At 41.2% G+C, this 19,765-nt stretch overlaps 1 protein-coding gene across 6 annotated transcripts in view; it reads right to left on the bottom strand.

Annotated features, from left to right (window-relative positions):
• dennd5a (DENN/MADD domain containing 5A) overlaps nt 1-19,765 on the bottom strand; it is a 263,959-nt gene that overhangs the window by 26,629 nt on the left and 217,565 nt on the right. For all 6 annotated transcript variants that reach the window (XM_078220715.1, XM_078220711.1, XM_078220712.1 and 3 more), the window contains one exon: nt 15,618-15,746. In XM_078220715.1, coding sequence (XP_078076841.1) covers nt 15,618-15,746 — 129 coding nt within the window. The remainder of the gene's footprint in view (nt 1-15,617; nt 15,747-19,765) is intronic.

Raw genomic sequence — 19,765 nt, 5'->3', positions numbered from 1 at the left:
CCTTCTTAAATAACGGACCACATTTGCTATCCTCCAGTCCTCTGGGACCTCACCTGTGTGAAGCTTGCTGGAGTGAAGCTTGCTGGAGTTTTTTAATGAATAAACAGAGAGTATTGATGAGGGTAATGCTGTTGGTATGGTACACATGCACTTCCAAAAAATATTTGATAAAGAGCCAAACAACAGATTTCTGAGCTCATGGAATAAAATGGACAGTAGCAACATGGATACAGTTGTAAGATATTGGACGTAGTTTAGTAGCTCTTAAGATATTTGCAGTCTTAGGTAGTTCAACAGTAAGTATTTATTAACCATTCAAAAGTAAATACATAGATACAATAAAGGACCAAGCTAGAAGCTGTTTCCATGCTTGCTTCTACACATGGCTTTGTCCAATATGACACTGATCCCCAATGCTTGCCATGTATCCTCTTACATCACTGCATTAGTGGTACTGTACTCAATCCCACAATAACCATTTATGTGCCAGACCGTTATACTACACCTTCCCCAAAGTATTTTTCCAACATATTTACAAGTTATCCCAGTTTACCTCATGTACATCGTTACTACCACCCCATCTCTCCCCCTCTCCTCCAGTCTCTGAGTTCATAGGGTTCAGGTAGTTTGGAGGCATTATAAGCCTTCCATATCTCATTCTCAGAGGAGTGATCGGTTCTGTCGCAGCAGGTAAACTTTGTTGAATTTTGTTCAAGTTGTTCTGGCATCACAATGCCTTTTCATCTTCTTTTTCCATTCTTAGACATTGAATTTTGTTGATTCTCCAATTGTAGTGATAGATGGCAGTTGGTTTATCCTGCTGCTTAGGGGGCAGACAAACTCTGGGTTCTTCTCTATTGTGTTTCTTTTATACTCTTCCTTTGTGTGGCATGGCATGATGCAGGCTGGGATGGAGGATGGTTGTTCCCATGTGGGAGTGCTCCTTAGATCACCTTTATGTTCGGTTGTATGGTGTGCTATTGTCAATGAATGGCTGCTACCCAGTTCCAGCAACATCAATGGCACTGTTGTGCCAGCTGGGGATTGCAATGTGTGCTGGGTGATCTCAGAGTTTCTCTCTTCAACTGGTGTAGGAGCCAGAGCTTGAGGCTTTTCTCATTGCTGGTTCCTCTCCAAACTGTCATCTACTCAAGGTGTTGTGGTAACCATCTGACTGATTAACTGGTCTGATCAATAAGAGGCTTCTGGCACCTGTCTAGCAATTGCACAAATCTGCTCTGCAAAGGGAGAAGACAATTCAAGAAGTCCCAGCTGAGAGAATCTTTCTTGTTGGAACTCTTAGGAACTTGCAGTCCTGTATAATTTATGGCAGTGATAGTCTTGAAATCTTCTGCTATTTTGAGGAGATTCAGGGTCTTACAGGCATTTCTCAAGAGAGAAGACTGATTACGAATGACATCAGCTCTAAGATTTGTTTGCCACCATACCTTAATGTTTCCAGAATCATGCCTATGACTGGAAGCTAGATTCGTCCAGGCCCATGTCTGTTGTTTGTAGCATTAACCATGGAGCTTTGTCCGATAGGACGCCAACGGTGTCCAATTTAAAGGTTGCAAGATGGTCATTAACCGAGATGTCTGCGTTCCAGAACTAAAATCTTCACCCAAGAAGCCTGATCATGAGTCCTCCTTGGTGTGCTGCCTTGATCTTGTGTACCCTCAAGGGATCTTGTGTGTCTTTTAATGTTTTGGTTTTGAACAGCTTTCTAAAGCATCCTATTCGGTTACATTGAATGCATTGGGCTGAAATTGCCGGGCATTGATCACACCAATTGGAGCGCTTTGCTCCACAGTGCTGCTAAGGTCACTCTACTGGTTGCTTAGGTTATTGCTTCCCTAGGCCTCAACTGGTATACTGCATTCGGTTCTGGGTATCTCATTTTAGGAAGGATGAAAAGGCATTAGAGAGGGTGTGAAACAGAATCATGAGAATGATTCCAGATATGAGGATCTTCAGTTATGTCGGAAGATTGAAAAAGTTGAGTTTAAAGTTTATTTATTTATTAGTCACAAGTAGGCTTACATTAACACTGCAATGAAGTTACTGTGAAAATCCCCTTGTCGCCACACTCCAGCGTCTATTCGTGTACACTGAGGGAGAATTTAGCATGGCCAATGCACCTAACCCGCATGTCTTTTGGACTGTGGGAGGAAAATGGAGCACCCGGAGGAAACCCATGCAGACATGAGAAGAATGTGCAAACTCCACACAGGCAGTGACCCAAGCCGGGAATCGAACCTGGCGCTGTGAGGCAAGAGGTTGGTCTCCTTGAAGAGGAAGTTGAGAAGAAATTTGATCGAGGTTTTCAAAATCATGAGGGATCTGGACACTGTTCCCATTGTTAGAAGGGTCAAGAAGAGGGCACAGATTTAAGGTGATTGGAAAAAGAAGTTATGGTGACATGAGGAAAAACTTTTCCATAAAACGAGCGGTTAGGATCTGGTCTGCACTGCTTGAAAGTGTGGAGGAGGCAGGGTCAGATGAGTATTCCAAAAGGAATTGGATCACTATCTGAAAAGGAAAAAATTGCATGACTATGGGGAAAACACAGTGGAGTGGCACTCGGCCAGCGCAGACATGATAGGCTGAATGGCCACCTTCACCCTGTAACCATTCTATGGAAATACAAAAGAAAGGCACAATAAACTGGTCCAAAGATGTGCGGGTTAGGTTGATTGGCCAGGTTAAAAATTGCCCCTTAGAATCCTAAAATGCGTAGGTTAGAGGGATTAGCAGGTAAATATGTGGGGGTAGGGCCTGGGTGGGATTGTGGTCGGTGCAGACTCGATGGGCCCAATGGCCTCCTTCTGCACTGTAGGGTTTCTATGATTCTATGAAACTTTTCTGTGTGAATTGTCCTCAGCCAGGTAGATAGAGAAATCCAAAGTAACAATAAAAAGAAAAGCCTTCTGTGTCAACAGTACATGGAATCGTGTATAATTTTGTTTTGTTTGTTTACAGCATGTAGGTGATGCAAGCAAAGCCCCATTTTCTCTGCATCGAATTTACCAATGGGAAGTGGTGATGGGTTTTCTCCTGAACAGCTACAATTCTTGCGCTGATAGTTTTTCTAAAATGGTCTTGTGAGGAACACAAGGATTCATACCCAGTGACAAACAAGCACAGAATGCCACTGTGACACAGTGGTTAGCACTGCTGCCTCACAGCGCCAGGGATCCAGGTTCAATTCTGGCCTCGAGTGACTGTGTGGAGTTTGCATGTTCTTCCTGTGTCTGCGTGGGTTTCCTCCGGGTGCTCCGGTTTCCTCCCACAGTCCAAAGATGTGCAGGTTAGGTTGGCCATGGTAAATTGCCCTCGAGTGTCAGGGGGATTAGCAGGGTAAATGTATGGGGTTATGGGGATAGGGCCTGGGTGGGGTTGTTGTCGCTGCAGGCTCGATGGACTGAATGGCCTCCTTCTGCACTGTAGGGTTTCTATGTTTTCTATAAGAACATTATCTGGACTGTATACTTTAAAGTAAAGGAACTCCCATTCAAAAAGTCATTTTAAAGGTTGAATTGTCTTTAGCATCATAACCACGTAATGCAAAACAATTTCTATTAATCCAGGGATAATACAATGAATAACACTGCTATAGTGTACACATTGCAATTATCCATATAACACAGTTGTATAATAGTTGTATATCTATTAAAGTAGAACCAAGGTTTAAGAAACAGGGCTCATTTCAAAGGTGGCAGACACTGGGATTAAAGATGGCATAGAGTGGCAAATTCTTTGGACAAGCTGGAATTTATGTTATCCATGTGCAACATCTCATTTTAAAAGGTCTATCAAAGAGAAAAGTCGAAGACTTCTAAAAGGAGCACCACTGGCTGACAACAGACTAGTATGTAGCTCACAATAATCGCTTGTATTTTTTTGTCATTGTTAAGCATTTTACAGTTTGTCTTGCTAGGTGTCTTACTTCTGCATATTTCATTTTTAAACCAGTCAAACCAAGCAGTTTTGTGTTTAGCACTGATCTGGCAGTGTGTTATCATATACAGTTCAATAAACCATTTACAGCAGTTAGGAGTTAATTGCTAAATCTGCATGTGCTAACCATGTACAATACATTAAATAAGGACATAGGTTTCAGTTCATAAGGAACTCCTGTGTGCTTAAGGTCTAGCTTTGAACACATGAACAAGTATTAGGAAAAAGCCCCAATTATAGTAAATGTCCACTGTCTAAGTTCGCAAATAAGAAATAGTAATTGGAAATAACACCAGATGACTGTCTATATCCTTGTTCTTTCTAATCATTGTCTTTAGGAGAGAAAGAAAGAATGGAAGGGGAAAAATATGGGCAAAAAACTGCTTTAAACCAAAAGTATTCAAAGGAAAAGTATCACTCTATAGCACAGCCACCATCATTTGTACAATCTGCTGTTTAGTGCTTTGCTTGTAAAGTCAGAAAGGTACTAGGCATGTATGTTTGAAATTTCACTCTTTGTTTTCTATGACAGATACATTTTATGCACATTCTGATAGAATTTTTCTTCTCTTTTCATAACAGTCACAAAGCTAACAAGGCAGATATGACCCAGTTATTTTCAACCTCTGCACACTATGAATAAATAAAATGGAACAGCTTGCATCATGGATTATTCAAATATAATCAAAGTCAAACAGGCTGGTCCACATTAACTTACAGCCACTGTAGTTTAGGCAACATAGGAATCAGTATGTATTTGTTTTTGCACGTTTGATGATTTTTTTTTGGAGCCGCAGTCGAAGTAAAGACAAGAAAAGAAAAAGGGGAAAAAAGATATACTAACAATTACTAAATGGTTATGAAAGCGAATGCCATTGTGGGAAAATAATCACACTGACTGCAGCAATTCAAGATGTCCCACCATCACATTTTGAAGGCAACTAGGGATCCATAATAAATATTGGTCAGTATTGCCCACATCCCAAGAACAACTATATTTTTAAAAAGCTGCAGTTTCAAAATATATCCCACTATCAGCGTAAACATAAAATCCGAAATCTGAGAATAATCAAAAAATATTCCAACCAAAGAAAAATTGTTTTACGATTTTAAGTTTTACAAAAGCTTCAATATTTTTAACATTAATCAAACGATAACATGATATTAAGTAAATTTTCAGATCAACAAAGATAATTTTGGCAAATTACAGAAACAAATAACAAAAGCTTTTGAAACTCTACTTTCAAACAATGAAAATTCATAACTATTTCAGATCACTATGAAGTAATGAGTTCTAAAAAAGCTCCAGAAAAATAATTATTGATGAACATGTGTTATGGATAGGCTGAATTACTGAGACAGCCTGTTAATTTGAAATAAATACGTGCTCCATTTTCATCACATTTTAAAAGATTTTACTGCCTTCTCCAATATTTCTTTGTCATGCAGTTGATAAAAATACTTATGTTTCTAAGTATCAGCTTGGCTCATTATTAACAGTGTCACCTTAGTGACAGAGTTCTGGATTCAAGTCCCGAACTCTTCAGTATATAGAATGTGCTACATTGTTGAAGGAGTGATTTTTTTATAGAAGCATGGGGAAAATTACAGAACAAAAAAGAATATACTATACTGAAGTGTTCGGGACTTGTCACTTAAATGAGGGTGTTAATAATGAGCCAAGCTGATACTTAGAAATATAAGTATTTTTATCAAATGCATGACAAAGGAATACTGGAGAAGGCAGTAAGATCTTTTCAAATGTGATTAAATTGGAGCATGTATTTACTTCAAATTGGAAAGGAAACCATTCAGCCCATCATGCCTTTGCTAACCATAAAGAGCTATCCTAAGAACCTCATTTTCCAGCTGTTAGATTTTTTATATTAATTCAAGGGATGTGGGTGTTGCTGACTAGGCCAGCATTCATTACTCATTCCTAGTTGCCCTCGAGAGGTGCTGGTGAGCTGCCTTCTTACACCACATGGACTGCAGTGGTTCAAGTACAGTGCTCTTAGGAAGGGAGTTCTGGGATTTTCACCCAGCGACAATGGAGGAACGGCGATATAGTTCCAAGGCAGGATGGTGAGTGACTTAGAATCATAGAATCCCTACAGTACAGAAGGCGGCTATTTGGCCCATTCAGTTTGTGTCGACTGCAAATCCACCCAAGCCCTATTCCCGTAACCTCACACATTTACCCTGCTTATCCCCCTGACACTACGGTCAATTTAGCATGGTCAATCAACCTAACCCGCATATCTTTGGATGTTAGACTTGGAGAGGAACTTCTAGGTGGCAGTGTTCCTATGCATTTTCTGCTCTTATCCGTCTAGATGCTATTAGTTGTGGGTTTGGAAGGTGGTGCCTAAAAAGCCTTGGTGAATTCCTGTAGTGCATCCTGCAAATGGTACACACTGCTGCTACTGTACTTTGGTGGCGGAGGCAGTGAATGTTTGCGGCAGGGATGCCAATCAAGTGGGCTCCTTTTTCTGAATGGTGTCAAGCTTCATGAGTGTTATTGCAGCTGCACTTATCAACTCTATGGCAGAGTATTTCATCACACTCCTTACTTGTGCCATGTGGATTGAGAGCAGGCTTTGGGGAGTCAGGGGGTGCATTACGCGCTGCAGGATTCCTAGCCTTTGATCTACTCTTCTAGCCACAGTATTTATATGGCTGGTTCAGTTCAGTTTCTGGTGAATGGGAATCCCGGTACGTTGATAGTGGGGGACTCTGTGATGGTAATGCCATTGAATATAAAGAGGTGATGGTTAGATTCTCTCATTTTGGAGATGGTCATTGCCTCGCACTTGTGTGGCGCAAATATTACTTGCCACTTGTCAGCCTGGACATTGTCCAGGTCTTGTTGCACTTGGACATGGACTACTTCAGTATCTGAGATGTTGCGAATGGTGCTGAACATTGCGCAATCATCAGAGTACATCCCCAATTCTGACCTTATGGTAGAAGGAAGGTCATAGAGCAATACAGTACAGAAACAGGCCCTTCAGCCCAACTGGTCCATGCCAACCATGGTGCCCTCCCAGCTAGTCCAAATTGCCCACGTTTGGCCCATATCCCTCTAATCTTTTCCCATCCACGTACTTATCGAAATGATTTTTAAATGTTGCTGTTGAACCTGCCTCAATCACTTTCTCCGGCAGCTCATTCCATATATGCTCCATCCTGTGTGTGAAGAAGTTGCCCCTCAAGTCCCCTTTTAAATCTTTCCCCTCTCACCTTGAACTTATGTCTTTTAATTTTCAATTCCCTTACCTGGGAAAAAGACTATGTCATTGATGAAGCAGTTAAGATGCCCTTGGGAACTACCCTGAGGAATTCCTGCAGTGATGTCCTGGACCGAAGATAAATGACCTCCAATAACCACAACCATTTTCCTATGTCCCAGGTATGACTCCAACAAACCGAGAGTTTTCCCCGATTCCTATTGACTCCAGTTTTGTTAGAGCACATTGATGCCACACTCGGTCAAATGTAGCCTTGATATCAAGGGCAGTCACTTTCACCTCACCTCTGGAATTCAACTCTTTTGTTCATGTTTGAACCAAGGCTGCAATGAGGTCAGGAGCTTAATGGCCCGAACTGTCAGTGAGCAGGTTATTGCTAAGCAAGTGCTGCTTGATTGCACTATTGATGACCCCTTCCATCATTTTACTGATGATTGAGTAGACTGGTGGGAGTGGGGGGAGGGGGGGGGAATGGCCTGTTGGATTTAAATTATTGTACTTAAAGTACTTTTTAAATGAAATAAGAGTTTTTACCTTTACTTAACCTTTCAGGCAGCGAGTTCCAGGCCTGACCACCTTCTGTATGAAAACAATTTCCTCTGAATTCGCCTTTGATCCTTCTACCTATGACTTTAAATCAATGCCCTCTGGTTGTTGACCTTTCTGCCAAGGGAAACATGTCCTTCCTATCTATTGCATCTAGATCTCTCAATTTTGTACACCTGTTAAATCATCGCCTCTGTTCCAAAGAAAACAACCTCAGGCTATCAATTTTTTTCTCAGCTAAAATTTTCCAGTCCTGAAAGAAAGTAAAAGACAGACATGCATTTATACAGGCCCTTTCAGGAACTCAAGATGTCGCTAAATGCTTTACAGCCAATGGAATACTTTTGAAGTACAGGTCACTATTGTAATGCAGGAAACACGGCAGCAAATTTACACACATCAGCTCCTACAAATAAAAAAATTATAATGCACAGATAAGTTGTTTTTGTGACATTAACTAAGGGATAAATATCAGCTAGGACACCAGAGATAACCCCCTTGTTCTTCTTCAAAATAATGCTATGGTAGTTTTTACGACCATCTGGGAGGACTGATGAGGCCTCAGTTTAAGGTTTTATCTGGAAGATGGTACCTCGATAGTGTAGCAATCTCTCAGTACTGCACTGAAAATTAGCCTGGATTTTTATGCTCCAGTCCTAGAGTGGAATTTGAACTCACAGTCTTCTGACTCAAGAGGTGAGTGTGTTACCAACTGAGCCATCAGCAACATCCTCGCAAATCTCCTCTGTATCCCCTAGTGCAATCACATCTTTCCTGTAATGTGGGAACCGGAATTGAATCTCCAGCTGTGGTTTTATTATTGTTTCAAAACTTCTAGCATAATCTTCATGCTTTTACATTCTATGCCATGGTTAATAAAATAAGCTATTCCGTATGCCTTCTTAATCAGCAAACCTCCTGGTCCTAATGCCTTCAGATATTTGTGGATATGCAGTCTATTCTGCTATATTTTTAAGATTTCTTGTACATTTCCTTGTCTTGATTTTCCTCTCCAATGCATCCTTAATGCTTCACCAGATTGAATTCTATTTGCCACTTTTCTACCTACCCAACCAATCCATTGATATCTTCCTACAGTCTATAGTTTTCTTCATCACCATTAGCCACACAGCCAACCTTTGTAAGATTTGCAAATCTTTAAATCATGCTTTCCACCTTTAAGTCTAAAGCATTGATACATAAATCATGCCACAAAAAGCAAGAGATCTAGCAGTGAGCCCTGCAAAACCCCACTGGGAACAGCCTTCCAAATCACAAAAACACCTGTCAATTATTATCTTTTGCTTCCTGCCATAGAGCCAATTTTGGATTCAACTTACTACTTTTCTTAGATCCCACTGACTTTTACTTCCCTGACTAGTCTACTATGTGGGACCCTGTCCAAAACCTTGTTAAAATCCATGCTACCTTCACGCGACATTCCTTGTTACCACCTCAAAAGGGAATAACCAGCCGTGGATAACTAAGGAAATAAAGGGGAGTATTAAATTAAAAACTGATGCGTACACAGTGCCCAAAACTAGTGAGGAATTAGAAGATTGGGAAAGCTTTAAAAAACTACAAAGAACTACTAAGAAAACGATAAAGAAAGGAAAGATAGATTATGAAACTAAACCAGCACAACATATAAAAACTGATAGTAAAAGTTTTTACAAATATATAAAAAGGAAAATAGTGGCTAAAGTAAATGTTGGACCCTTAGAAGATGAGAAGGGGGATTTAATAATGGGAAATGAGGAAATGGCCGAGGCCTTAAACAAGTTTTTTGTTTCGGTCTTCAGGGTAGAGGACATAAATAGCTTACCGAAAATTGACGGTCGTGGGACTGTAGGGGGTGAGGTCCTTAAAACGATTACCATTACTAAAGAGGTAGTGCTTGGTAGGCTAATGGGACTAAAGGTAGACAAGTCCCCGGGCCCGGATGGAATGCATCCCAGGGTACTGAAAGAAATGGCAGAAGTAATAGCAGATGCGTTGGTTGTAATTTATCAAAATTCACTGGACTCTGGGGAAGTGCCGGCTGACTGGAAAACAGCTAATGTGACGCCACTGTTTAAAAAAGGAGGTAGACAAAAGGCAGGTAACTACAGGCCGGTTAGCTTAACGTCTGTAGTTGGGAAATTGCTGGAATCCATCATTAAAGAAGAAATAGCAGGACACCTGGAAAAAAATGGTTCGATCAAGCAGACGCAGCATGGATTCATGAAGGGAAAGTCGTGTTTGACGAATTTACTGGATTTTTATGAAGATGTAACGAGTGCGGTTGACAGAGGGGAACCGGTGGATGTGGTGTTTTGGATTTCCAGAAGGCGTTCGATAAGGTACCTCACAAAAGGTTGCTGCAGAAGATTGGGGTACACGGAGTTGGGGGTAAAGTGTTAGCATGGATTGAGGATTGGCTATCTAACAGGAAGCAGAGAGTTGGAATAAATGGGTGCTTTTCTGGTTGGCAGTTGGTGACTAGTGGCGCGCCGCAGGGATCGGTGCTGGGGCCTCAACTGTTTACCATATACATAGGCGATCTGGAGGAGGGGACCGAGTGTAGGGTAACAAAGTTTGCAGATGACACAAAGATGAGTGGGAAAGCGAATTGCGTGGAGGATGCGGAAAGTCTGCAGAGAGATTTGGATAGGCTAAGTGAGTGGGCGAGGATCTGGCAGATGGAGTATAACGTTGACAAGTGTGAGGTTATCCACTTTGGAAGGAATAATAGTAACATGGACTATTATTTAAATGGTGAAAAATTACAACATGCTACTGTGCAGAGGGACCTGGGGGTCCTTGTGCATGAATCGCAAAAACTCAGTTTGCAGGTGCAGCAGGTGATCAAGAAGGCAAATGGAATGTTGGCCTTTATCGCGAAGGGGATGGAGTATAAATGCAGGGAGGTCTTGCTGCAATTGTACAAGGTACTGGTGAGGCCGCAACTAGAGTACTGTGCAATTTTGGTCCCCTTATTTGCGGAAGGATAAATTGGCCTTGGAGGGAGTACAGAGAAGGTTCACCAGGTTGATACCGGAGATGAGGGGGTTAGCTTATGAGGAGAGATCGAGTAGATTGGGCCTGTACTCGTTGAAGTTTAGAAGGCTATGGGGAGATCTTATGGAGACATATAAGATAATGAAGGGGCTAGACAGGGTAGAGGCAGAGAGATTCTTTCCACTTAGAAAGGAAACAAGAACTAGAGGACACAGCCTCAAAATAAGGGGGAGTCAGTTTAGAACAGAGTTGAGGAGGAACTTCTCTCAGAGGGTAGTGAATCTCTGGAATTCACTGCCCATTGAAGCAGTGAAGGCTACCTCGTTAAATATGTTTAAGTCACAGGTAGATAGATTTCTGATCAATAAGGGAATTAAGGGTTATGAGGAGCGGGCGGGTAAGTGGAACTAAACCACTATCAGATCAGCCATGATCTTATTGAATGGTGGGGCAGGCTCGAGGGGCTAGATGGCCTACTCCTGCTCCTATTTCTTATGTTCTTATGTTCTTATAATCAATACTGTCCCTCAGAATTTTTTCCAATAATTTGCCCACCACCTAGGTTAGATCCTTTTCATCCTTTTTACACAACAGTACAATTTTAGCAGTCCTCCAATCCTCTAACAGTCCTCTGGTCCTTTAACAAAAGAGGATCATCAACCTCAGCTATTTTCTCCTTTATTTCTCTTCGCAGCCTGGCAATTTCAAAGATGCTAAATTACTTAATATTTCCCCTCTCATTTATCATTTCAAATATTTCATATTCTTCCTCGTTAACTTCAATGTCTGTATCACCCCCTCCTTTGTGAAGACAGATGCAAACCATGCTTTAAGAACTATGGCCAAAGTCTTCTACCTCCACATGCATATTATCTTTAGCGCCCCCAGTAGGCCCCATTCCTTCCTTAGTTGTGCACTTGCTCTTTATAAAGTATCAATGTGTTCTCCTTGATTTTCTTTGCCAATATTTTTGATGCCCTCTCCTGACTTTCTTAATTTCATTCCCTGCACTTTCAATAGGACTTTAGACTTTCTGCAGTACATGCTTTCCTTTTTGCATTATCACACCATGTCAGTTCCTTGATATCCAAGAGACACTAGATTTGGCAATTCAAACCATTTTCTTTCTGGGAATACATCTGTTCTGAACTCTCATAAATCACTGCCTTGGCTACTGACAGATGCACGTTTACACTTCAAGTTGCTGTTTCCTGTCCACTTTTAACAAGTCACATCTCAGCTTAATATAATTGCACCTTTTCACTGTTGAGAATTTTTACTCCTCGTCCTTTTCCATAACTCTTTGCTCTTTTCCATAATAATGCTAAATTTAACTGAATTATGTTCACTACCTCCAGAATCCTTTCCCACAGGTACCCTTTCCACCTTCATTTCCTAAAACTAAATTCAGAACTCCCCAATCTCTTGCTGGGCTTGCTATGTACAGGCTAAATGGTATTCATGATCATATTTTAAGAATTCCATCCTCTCTGTAACTTTTACACAGATTCAATCTCAGTTAATATTTGGGTCATAGAAGACTCTTAGGATGGCACTTTCCACTCCCACCAGTAGTAGAAATTGTGAGGGCAGGGAAGCAGCTTTTGGCAGGAGGTCAAAAATCAGTTACTCAGTTCCCGGAAGTTAGGTTGGAATCTTGTTCTCCTGACTTTCGTGGCAACTTAATGATGAGTTGAATGTCCCTTGGAGCTTGGAACTCCATGTGCATCGCATGAATGCTCATTAAAAGGCCAACACAGAAATCTTGTTCCCACTCCAAATTAAGCACTTTGTCAGTTGAAATTTAGAACATTCTGTTTCATGACTGTACTTAAGTGGCAATCACCTGGCAAGACCTCTCCCTGGACTTTGAGGTCAGTAGATGCTGCTTTTGCATTCTTGCAGACTATGCTCAGGTGCCGGGGCCAAAGCTGCACCAAGGCTGGAAACAGTGCATACGTGAAGTGGGGTGGAAGGATGTAGTAGAAGCTGGGCAGGGGAGGCACGTGAAGGCTGGAAGTGGTGGAGTGGAAGCATGTATCAGAGACTCGGCTGGGTAGGCAGGCAAAGGCTTGAAGGAGGGCTGGAAGGATGGAGTGGAGGCTGAGCAGCTCTCTCCGTCTGCCTAATTTGACTAGTTGTTCTGGTAGGGTTCTCTTCTTCTTGCTGGAGGATTTGTTCACTTCAGGATTTGTTATCTGTAGTCACTTTTGGTCATGTGATCACATGATTAATACCTATATTGTCCACACAAAGGGTTCAAAGTTTGAAGCCATTGCCACAATGGGTAAATCGAGGCTGCTCACACCTACTTGCAATAAACTGGTTTCTCTTTGTTAAGTGTTGAGCTTACAGAAACCAAATCTGAGGGGCTATTTATTTGAGCTTTGCCAAGTATCCAGTCAATTGGAGGTGTAAATTCACAAGTAGTTTTGGATTTTTAATATATTTTCAAGAGGGGGCATTCCACTCTCGTACATTTAGATTTTAAGACCTTTCCAGATATCCTAGTTAATTCTTTAGGCAAAAATTACAAAAAGGTAGCCTGACCCTCAGTGGCTCTCTTTCCAGTCAATTGCCCACTTTTCAAATCACCCCAGCTCCCTCCAGCACAAAGCTCCTAGCTGTCATTAAAACTGACAGGAGGCCAGAATATTGCAGTGTCGAGCTCACCCAAAGTTCCGGCTTGGAAGATTCCTGTTTTCACACTGTTATGAAACTTTTTGGGAAAATTCCATCCTGTATCTTAAAGGTTAAGAATATGAGATCTTTACTGGGCATACTATTTTAAACTTGTTTCAGTGGAAGCAAAATATTCTATGCCACTATTTGAAAAGGTATAAGGAGTTCTCCCACTGTCCTCACCAGCATTTATTTCTCAAACACTTTCACTGTCTAAACATATTAACACATTTATCTGTTATGCACAAATCAACTGCCATGCTTACTTAAATAGTGACTAATTGGCTATGAAACAGCTTGACATCACCTGAGGACATGAAAGACCCTATGCAAGTGTAAGTTGTTTGTACTTCTAACATCATCCTGAAATCAAATGCGTTACAAAGAAAATAAGTGTTGCTTTCATAATATTTTTAAGCAATCTATTATGTGGTAATTCTACTATTCAAGCAAGGAGGAAGAGAGAAAACTGGGAACCAAAGTCTAGTAAGCATGGCATTATCAGCGGGAGAAATGGTAGAATCTATTATCTGGATGTGGTCATAGGGCACTTAGAAAATCATAATATGACTAGGAAAATCAACATGGTTTTATGAAAGGGAAGTCGTGTTTTTAAAAATTCTTTCATGGGATATGAGCATTGATGGTATGACGAGCATTTGGTGCCCACAGTTAGGATCTTCCTGGAGACCAATAACTTTAGAAAAAGAAATTTGTGTTATCATGTAATCAATGATCTAAATAGAAAGCAGATGGGGAGTATGGAGAGCATTTATGGCCCAGGACTTGGCCCAAGTGGTGGTGCAATGAAGTTTCTTTATGAAACCTTTTCCTTGATTTACTTTAAGTTAGTTTTTTTATTTCTTGCTATTGGAGTATCCTCACTGCCGGATGAACAACTTGAACTTCTAGTTAACAATTGAAAGAATGACACGTCAAGATTTCACATTTTAAAACTTTTACTGTAACTAATAACAAATAGCACAATGATAAAACACTTTTCTTATAGGTAACATACTTTAAACTACAGAGATGAACATTCCCCTTTTATGCTTAAACACATCATACTCCCCATGGGATTACAGTCCTTATAGCTACCAGTCCAGGACATAAACTGCAGTATGCACATCACTACAGTATTGAGGAGTTGCTGCACTAGAAGGGGTGCTATATTTTGAATGAGATCTTAAAATAACTCACTCTCTATTGTTTAGATGGACATAGAGGTCCCTTGTCACTGTCAAAAAAACATGATGTGGTGATGCCGGCATTGGACTGAGGTGGGCACAGTAAGAAGTCTCACAACACCAGGTTTAAGTCCAACAGGTTTATTTGGAATCACGAGCTTTTGGAGCACTGCTCCTTCATCAGGTGAGTGGGAGTGAGGGAGTTCTCCCAGTGTTCAAGTCAGTCTAACTCTAACTCATTTGTGGTGTGTTGTTGGGCTTTCCTGTGCCCAAAATGACATTTTCCTACATATCAGCAACTAAACTTCAAAAGTAATTTATTAGATTTGGAAAGCTTTGAGAAGTCCCTAGGGTACAAAGCATTATATAAATACAAGCTCTTCTTCTGTTCATTACAGTTATTATTGGAACTAATTAGATTTAATCAGAGTTTTCCCACTGTAACTTAATTGAACAACAAAAATCAAATACATCAAACATCTTGGGTGGGATTTCACCCCACCCTGGCCACAGCAGCGGGATTTCCTGTTGTTTGCACCCTCCACCACTGGGGAATGCATGGCAGGGGTCACCAATGGTGGGACGAGAAGATCCCACCGGCGGAAATGACCGGAAATCTTGCCATTGGCTAAACTTCTATTTTACAAGCTTCAAACACTGCTTCAATATGGTGATCGTACTCCGAATTGCAAAAAGTCTTTTTCCAGTTTTAACAGCATCTTGAAACAACAACTTAATGCTAGCCCACTTGAAGACATCATGCATTGGGTATCAGCCATAGTATAAATTGTGGTGCCAGCAAGTTGACTCAACTATATTAAAAATTCTGTAATCATACATGCTGCATAAGTTCATACTTTTCACTGGCCATATTATCTTTTTAAATAATTTTTAAAATTAATGTTTTAATATAACAGTTTACACTGGCTACTAATGTAGTAAACAAAGATAACCCTAGATGGTTATGGGAATAATGTACTGTACTTCTTACTTGGTTAATTCATGGTCTGAGAGGAGCTGCTTGAGGTGTCTGGACAGCAGTTTCTTCTCCATAGAGAGTCTCACCCAAGCTCGAGCTTTGCCCACATCAGTTTTTATCTCACCAATATTCTGGATGTGTCTGAAATAGGAAAATTTATTCAGATAGTAACTCAATCCATTTGAGCCCAGCTTGTCATAATAGTCTAGTTTTGTGATCTCTAGTTGCTCTGTGGATTTCTGCCAGAAACACATACTGTATTGTACACTCTACAAAATCACTCAATTAATTGGGAAAAGGTGAATAACAACACTTTAAAAATAAATAACCCCTCTGTGTTTTCGCTTCAATTTCAAGACCAGTAAAACAATGTTCTAGATAGGTTTTCTTCTTTGCAGTAATTTCTATTAGTCTATGTTCAATGGTTAAACTGTAAACAAATCGACACCAATAACTTGTTATTGTATTTGATATTTTAAGAAGTATTATTCCATAGTGATTTGAATTTAATCAGCATCACCATCGCCATTACGATAGACATGTACAATTAGACCAATGTACTAAACTTTAAATTTAAATGAGTGTAAAAACCAGTGTAAACACTTATTCATTGCAAAACAAGTGCTTTTCAATTTGCAGTATGTTCTTAATGTTTGTTTTCTCATGACCATCTCAGTGACCAGCAGAATCAATCTAACACATGTTAACGCATTTACATTCAGAGGAAATGTTTTACTATGCTATCATTTTCCACAAGAAGTTTGTTTCCTTCAGCTCTTAGCATCTTAGTTCTTCCTTCACTATCCTGCTTTTCATAAAGAAAACCCTTGTAAAGATAATCGGTGATTGAATTAACCTTCAGGAAAGAGCTGAAATACAAATATATTCGAGTATAAAAAGTCAACATTCCCTCCCCACAAATAACATTCAGTTCAGTGAAGTTTATGTATGTGGGCAATGAATGCAGAACAGCAGGAATGAAATGGAAGTCCTGCATCTAGAAAAATGGACCCAGACATTAATTATTTATGTCTCTGCAGAGTTAATGTTAACTAGGTTGGAAATAATGAAAATCTCCATGGTAAACGTATTTTCACTTCATTTACTTAATGTGTTTCTCAGTTGTCGTTGTCAGACTGACTTATTAAAATGAACGTATTGAAATGGTGCTAAAGCAAAAACACAATAATACTCAGCCATCAACTGTTCATAATATGAAAATGTTTCTCTTCTATGTTTTCTCTCCTCACTTCTTGGAAGTGTTGATTCCACAGTTGATATTCATCCTTCAACAGAGTCCGAATTATTATGGCAACTTGGATTTTTACATGCATGCTCTAGTTTGGAGCTATGCTTCGTAATTGTTGAGGCTCCAACTTTTTTCCATCACATGGCTGGCAGGAATTTCTCCAATGCTTGGAGTATGCAATTTGCATGTGTTGGAAGGATTTGCAGGTTGATATGCAACCTGTTTGGCTTCTTTATGAACATATCTTCCTTGGCCATCGTCCTGAACGTGGGACTTGAATCAGGAGCTTGTGGATTGGAGGCAAGGACACTATCCACTGCGTCACAGGACTGCCGCATTGTATACTCTTGTGAGCAAAACAACTAAACAAATTATCTAATTAACAATCCCTTAAAGGGACACTGTGTTAAGACTCAAAATTAATGGAAACTTATTAAATTAAAATATTATTTGAGGAGTCATTATGCAGTCCAGCCAGTCACAGAACAAAGAACAAAGAACAATACAGCACAGGAACAGGCCCTTCGGCCCTCCAAGCCCACGCCGCTCCCTGGTCCAAACTAGACCATTCTATTGTATCCCTCCATTCCCACTCCGTTCATATGGCTGTCTAGATAAGTCTTAAACGTTCCCAGTGTGTTCGCCTCCACCACCTTGCCTGGCAGCGCATTCCAGGCCCCCACCACCCTCTGTGTAAAATATGTCCTTCTGATATCTGTGTTAAACCTCCCCCCCTTCACCTTGAACCTATGACCCCTCGTGAACGTCACCACCGACCTGGGGAAAAGCTTCCCACCGTTCACCCTATCTATGCCTTTCATAATTTTATACACCTCTATTAAGTCTCCCCTCATCCTCCATCTTTCCAGGGAGAACAACCCCAGTTTACCCAATCTCTCCTCATAACTAAGCCCCTCCATACCAGGCAACACCCTGGTAAACCTCCTCTGTACTCTCTCCAAAGCCTCCACGTCCTTCTGGTAGTGTGGCGACCAGAACTAGACGCAGTATTCCAAATGCGGCCGAACCAACGTTCTATACATCTGCAACATCAGACCCCAACTTTTATACTCTATGCCCGTCCTATTGAGGCAAGCATGCCATATGCCTTCTTCACCACCTTCTCCACCTGTGACGTCACCTTCAAGGATCTGTGGACTTGCACACCCAGGTCCCTCTGCGTATCTACACCCTTTATGGTTCTGCCATTTATCGTATAGCTCCTCCCTACATTATTTCTACCAAAATGCATCACTTCGCATTTATCAGGATTGAACTCCATCTGCCATTTCTTTGCCCAAATTTCCAGCCTATCTATATCCTTCTGTAGCATCTGACAATGCTCCTCACTATCTGCAAGCCCCGCCAATTTTGTGTCGTCCGCAAACTTACTGATCACCCCAGTTACACCTTCTTCCAGATCGTTTATATAAATCACAAACAGCAGAGGTCCCAATACAGAGCCCTGCGGAACACCACTAGTCACAGGCCTCCAGCCGGAAAAAGACCCTTCCACTACCACCCTCTGTCTTCTGTGACCAAGCCAGTTCTCCACCCATCTAGCCACCTCCCCCTTTATCCCATGAGATCCAACCTTTTTCACCAGCCTACCATGAGGGGCTTTGTCAAACACTTTACTAAAGTCCATATAGGCGACATCCACGGCCCTTCCCTCATCAACCATTCTGGTCACTTCTTCAAAAAACTCCACCAGGTTAGTGAGGCATGACCTCCCTCTCACAAAACCATGCTGACTATCGTTAATGAGTTTATTCCTTTCTAAATGCGCATACATCCTAGCTCTAAGAATCTTCTCCAACAACTTCCCCACCACGGACGTCAAGCTCACCGGCCTATAATTATCCGGGTTATCCTTCCTACCCTTCTTAAATAACGGGACCACATTAGCTATCCTCCAATCCTCTGGGACCTCACCTGCGTCCAGTGACGAGACAAAGATTTGCGTCAGAGGCCCAGCGATTTCATCTCTCGTCTCCCTGAGCAGCCTTGGATAGATTCCATCAGGCCCTGGGGATTTGTCAGTCTTTATATTCTCTAACAAACCTAACACTTCCTCCCTTGTAATGGAGATTTTCTCCAACGGTTCAACACTCCCCTCCGAGACACTCCCAGTCAACACATCCCTCTCCTTTGTGAATACCGACCAAAGTATTCATTTAGGATCTCCCCTACTTCTTTGGGCTCCAAGCATAATTCCCCACTTTTGTCCGAGAGGTCCGATTTTTTCCCTGACAACCCTTTTGTTCCTAACGTATGAATAAAATGCCTTGGGATTCTCCTTAATCCTGTCTGCCAAGGACATTTCGTGACCCCTTTTTGCCCTTCTAATTCCCCATTTGAGTTCTTTCCTACTTTCTTTGTACTCCTCCAGAGCTCCCTCCGTTTAGAAGGCCTCACCCATCATCCCGCACCCACATTTCTCAGTCCTGTCGACATCAGAAGCAATGTTTGATGGAAAAGGAATAAGTGCTATTCCCGACATATGTCAGACTGAAGAGTTGAGAAAACAAGAAGCCGGGGGAATCAGGAGTGCCAGAGAAGCAAAGCTGTCTTCATACTCCTGCTGATTTAAAAGGCTGCATTCTTGATCAGGCTCAGGCCCTCATTAGGAGCAGCTCTAAAGAAATCAATGTAAAGACTGTTGTAAGTGCTGGGCCAACAGCCCAAGTTTTCACACTGACAGATCTTGGTGGAACAGTGTGGGTTCCTCTGTAGCCTATTAAGGTGCACCACATCTTCCGGGTTTGAGCTTAACTGGGCTTCACTGAAGTTGCAGTGCCATTGCAAACCTCAATAATGATGAACTTCTCAGCATTCATGGCTATCGAGACTGCAAGATCTGTGCCATAATTTTTTGCTCATTGCCCTAAAGCACCAGAGGTCAATTATA

The sequence above is a fragment of the Mustelus asterias genome, chromosome 9 (assembly GCF_964213995.1).
Source record: "Mustelus asterias chromosome 9, sMusAst1.hap1.1, whole genome shotgun sequence".
NCBI lineage: Eukaryota > Metazoa > Chordata > Chondrichthyes > Carcharhiniformes > Triakidae > Mustelus > Mustelus asterias.
This window is presented reverse-complemented; position numbering and strand designations above follow the sequence as displayed.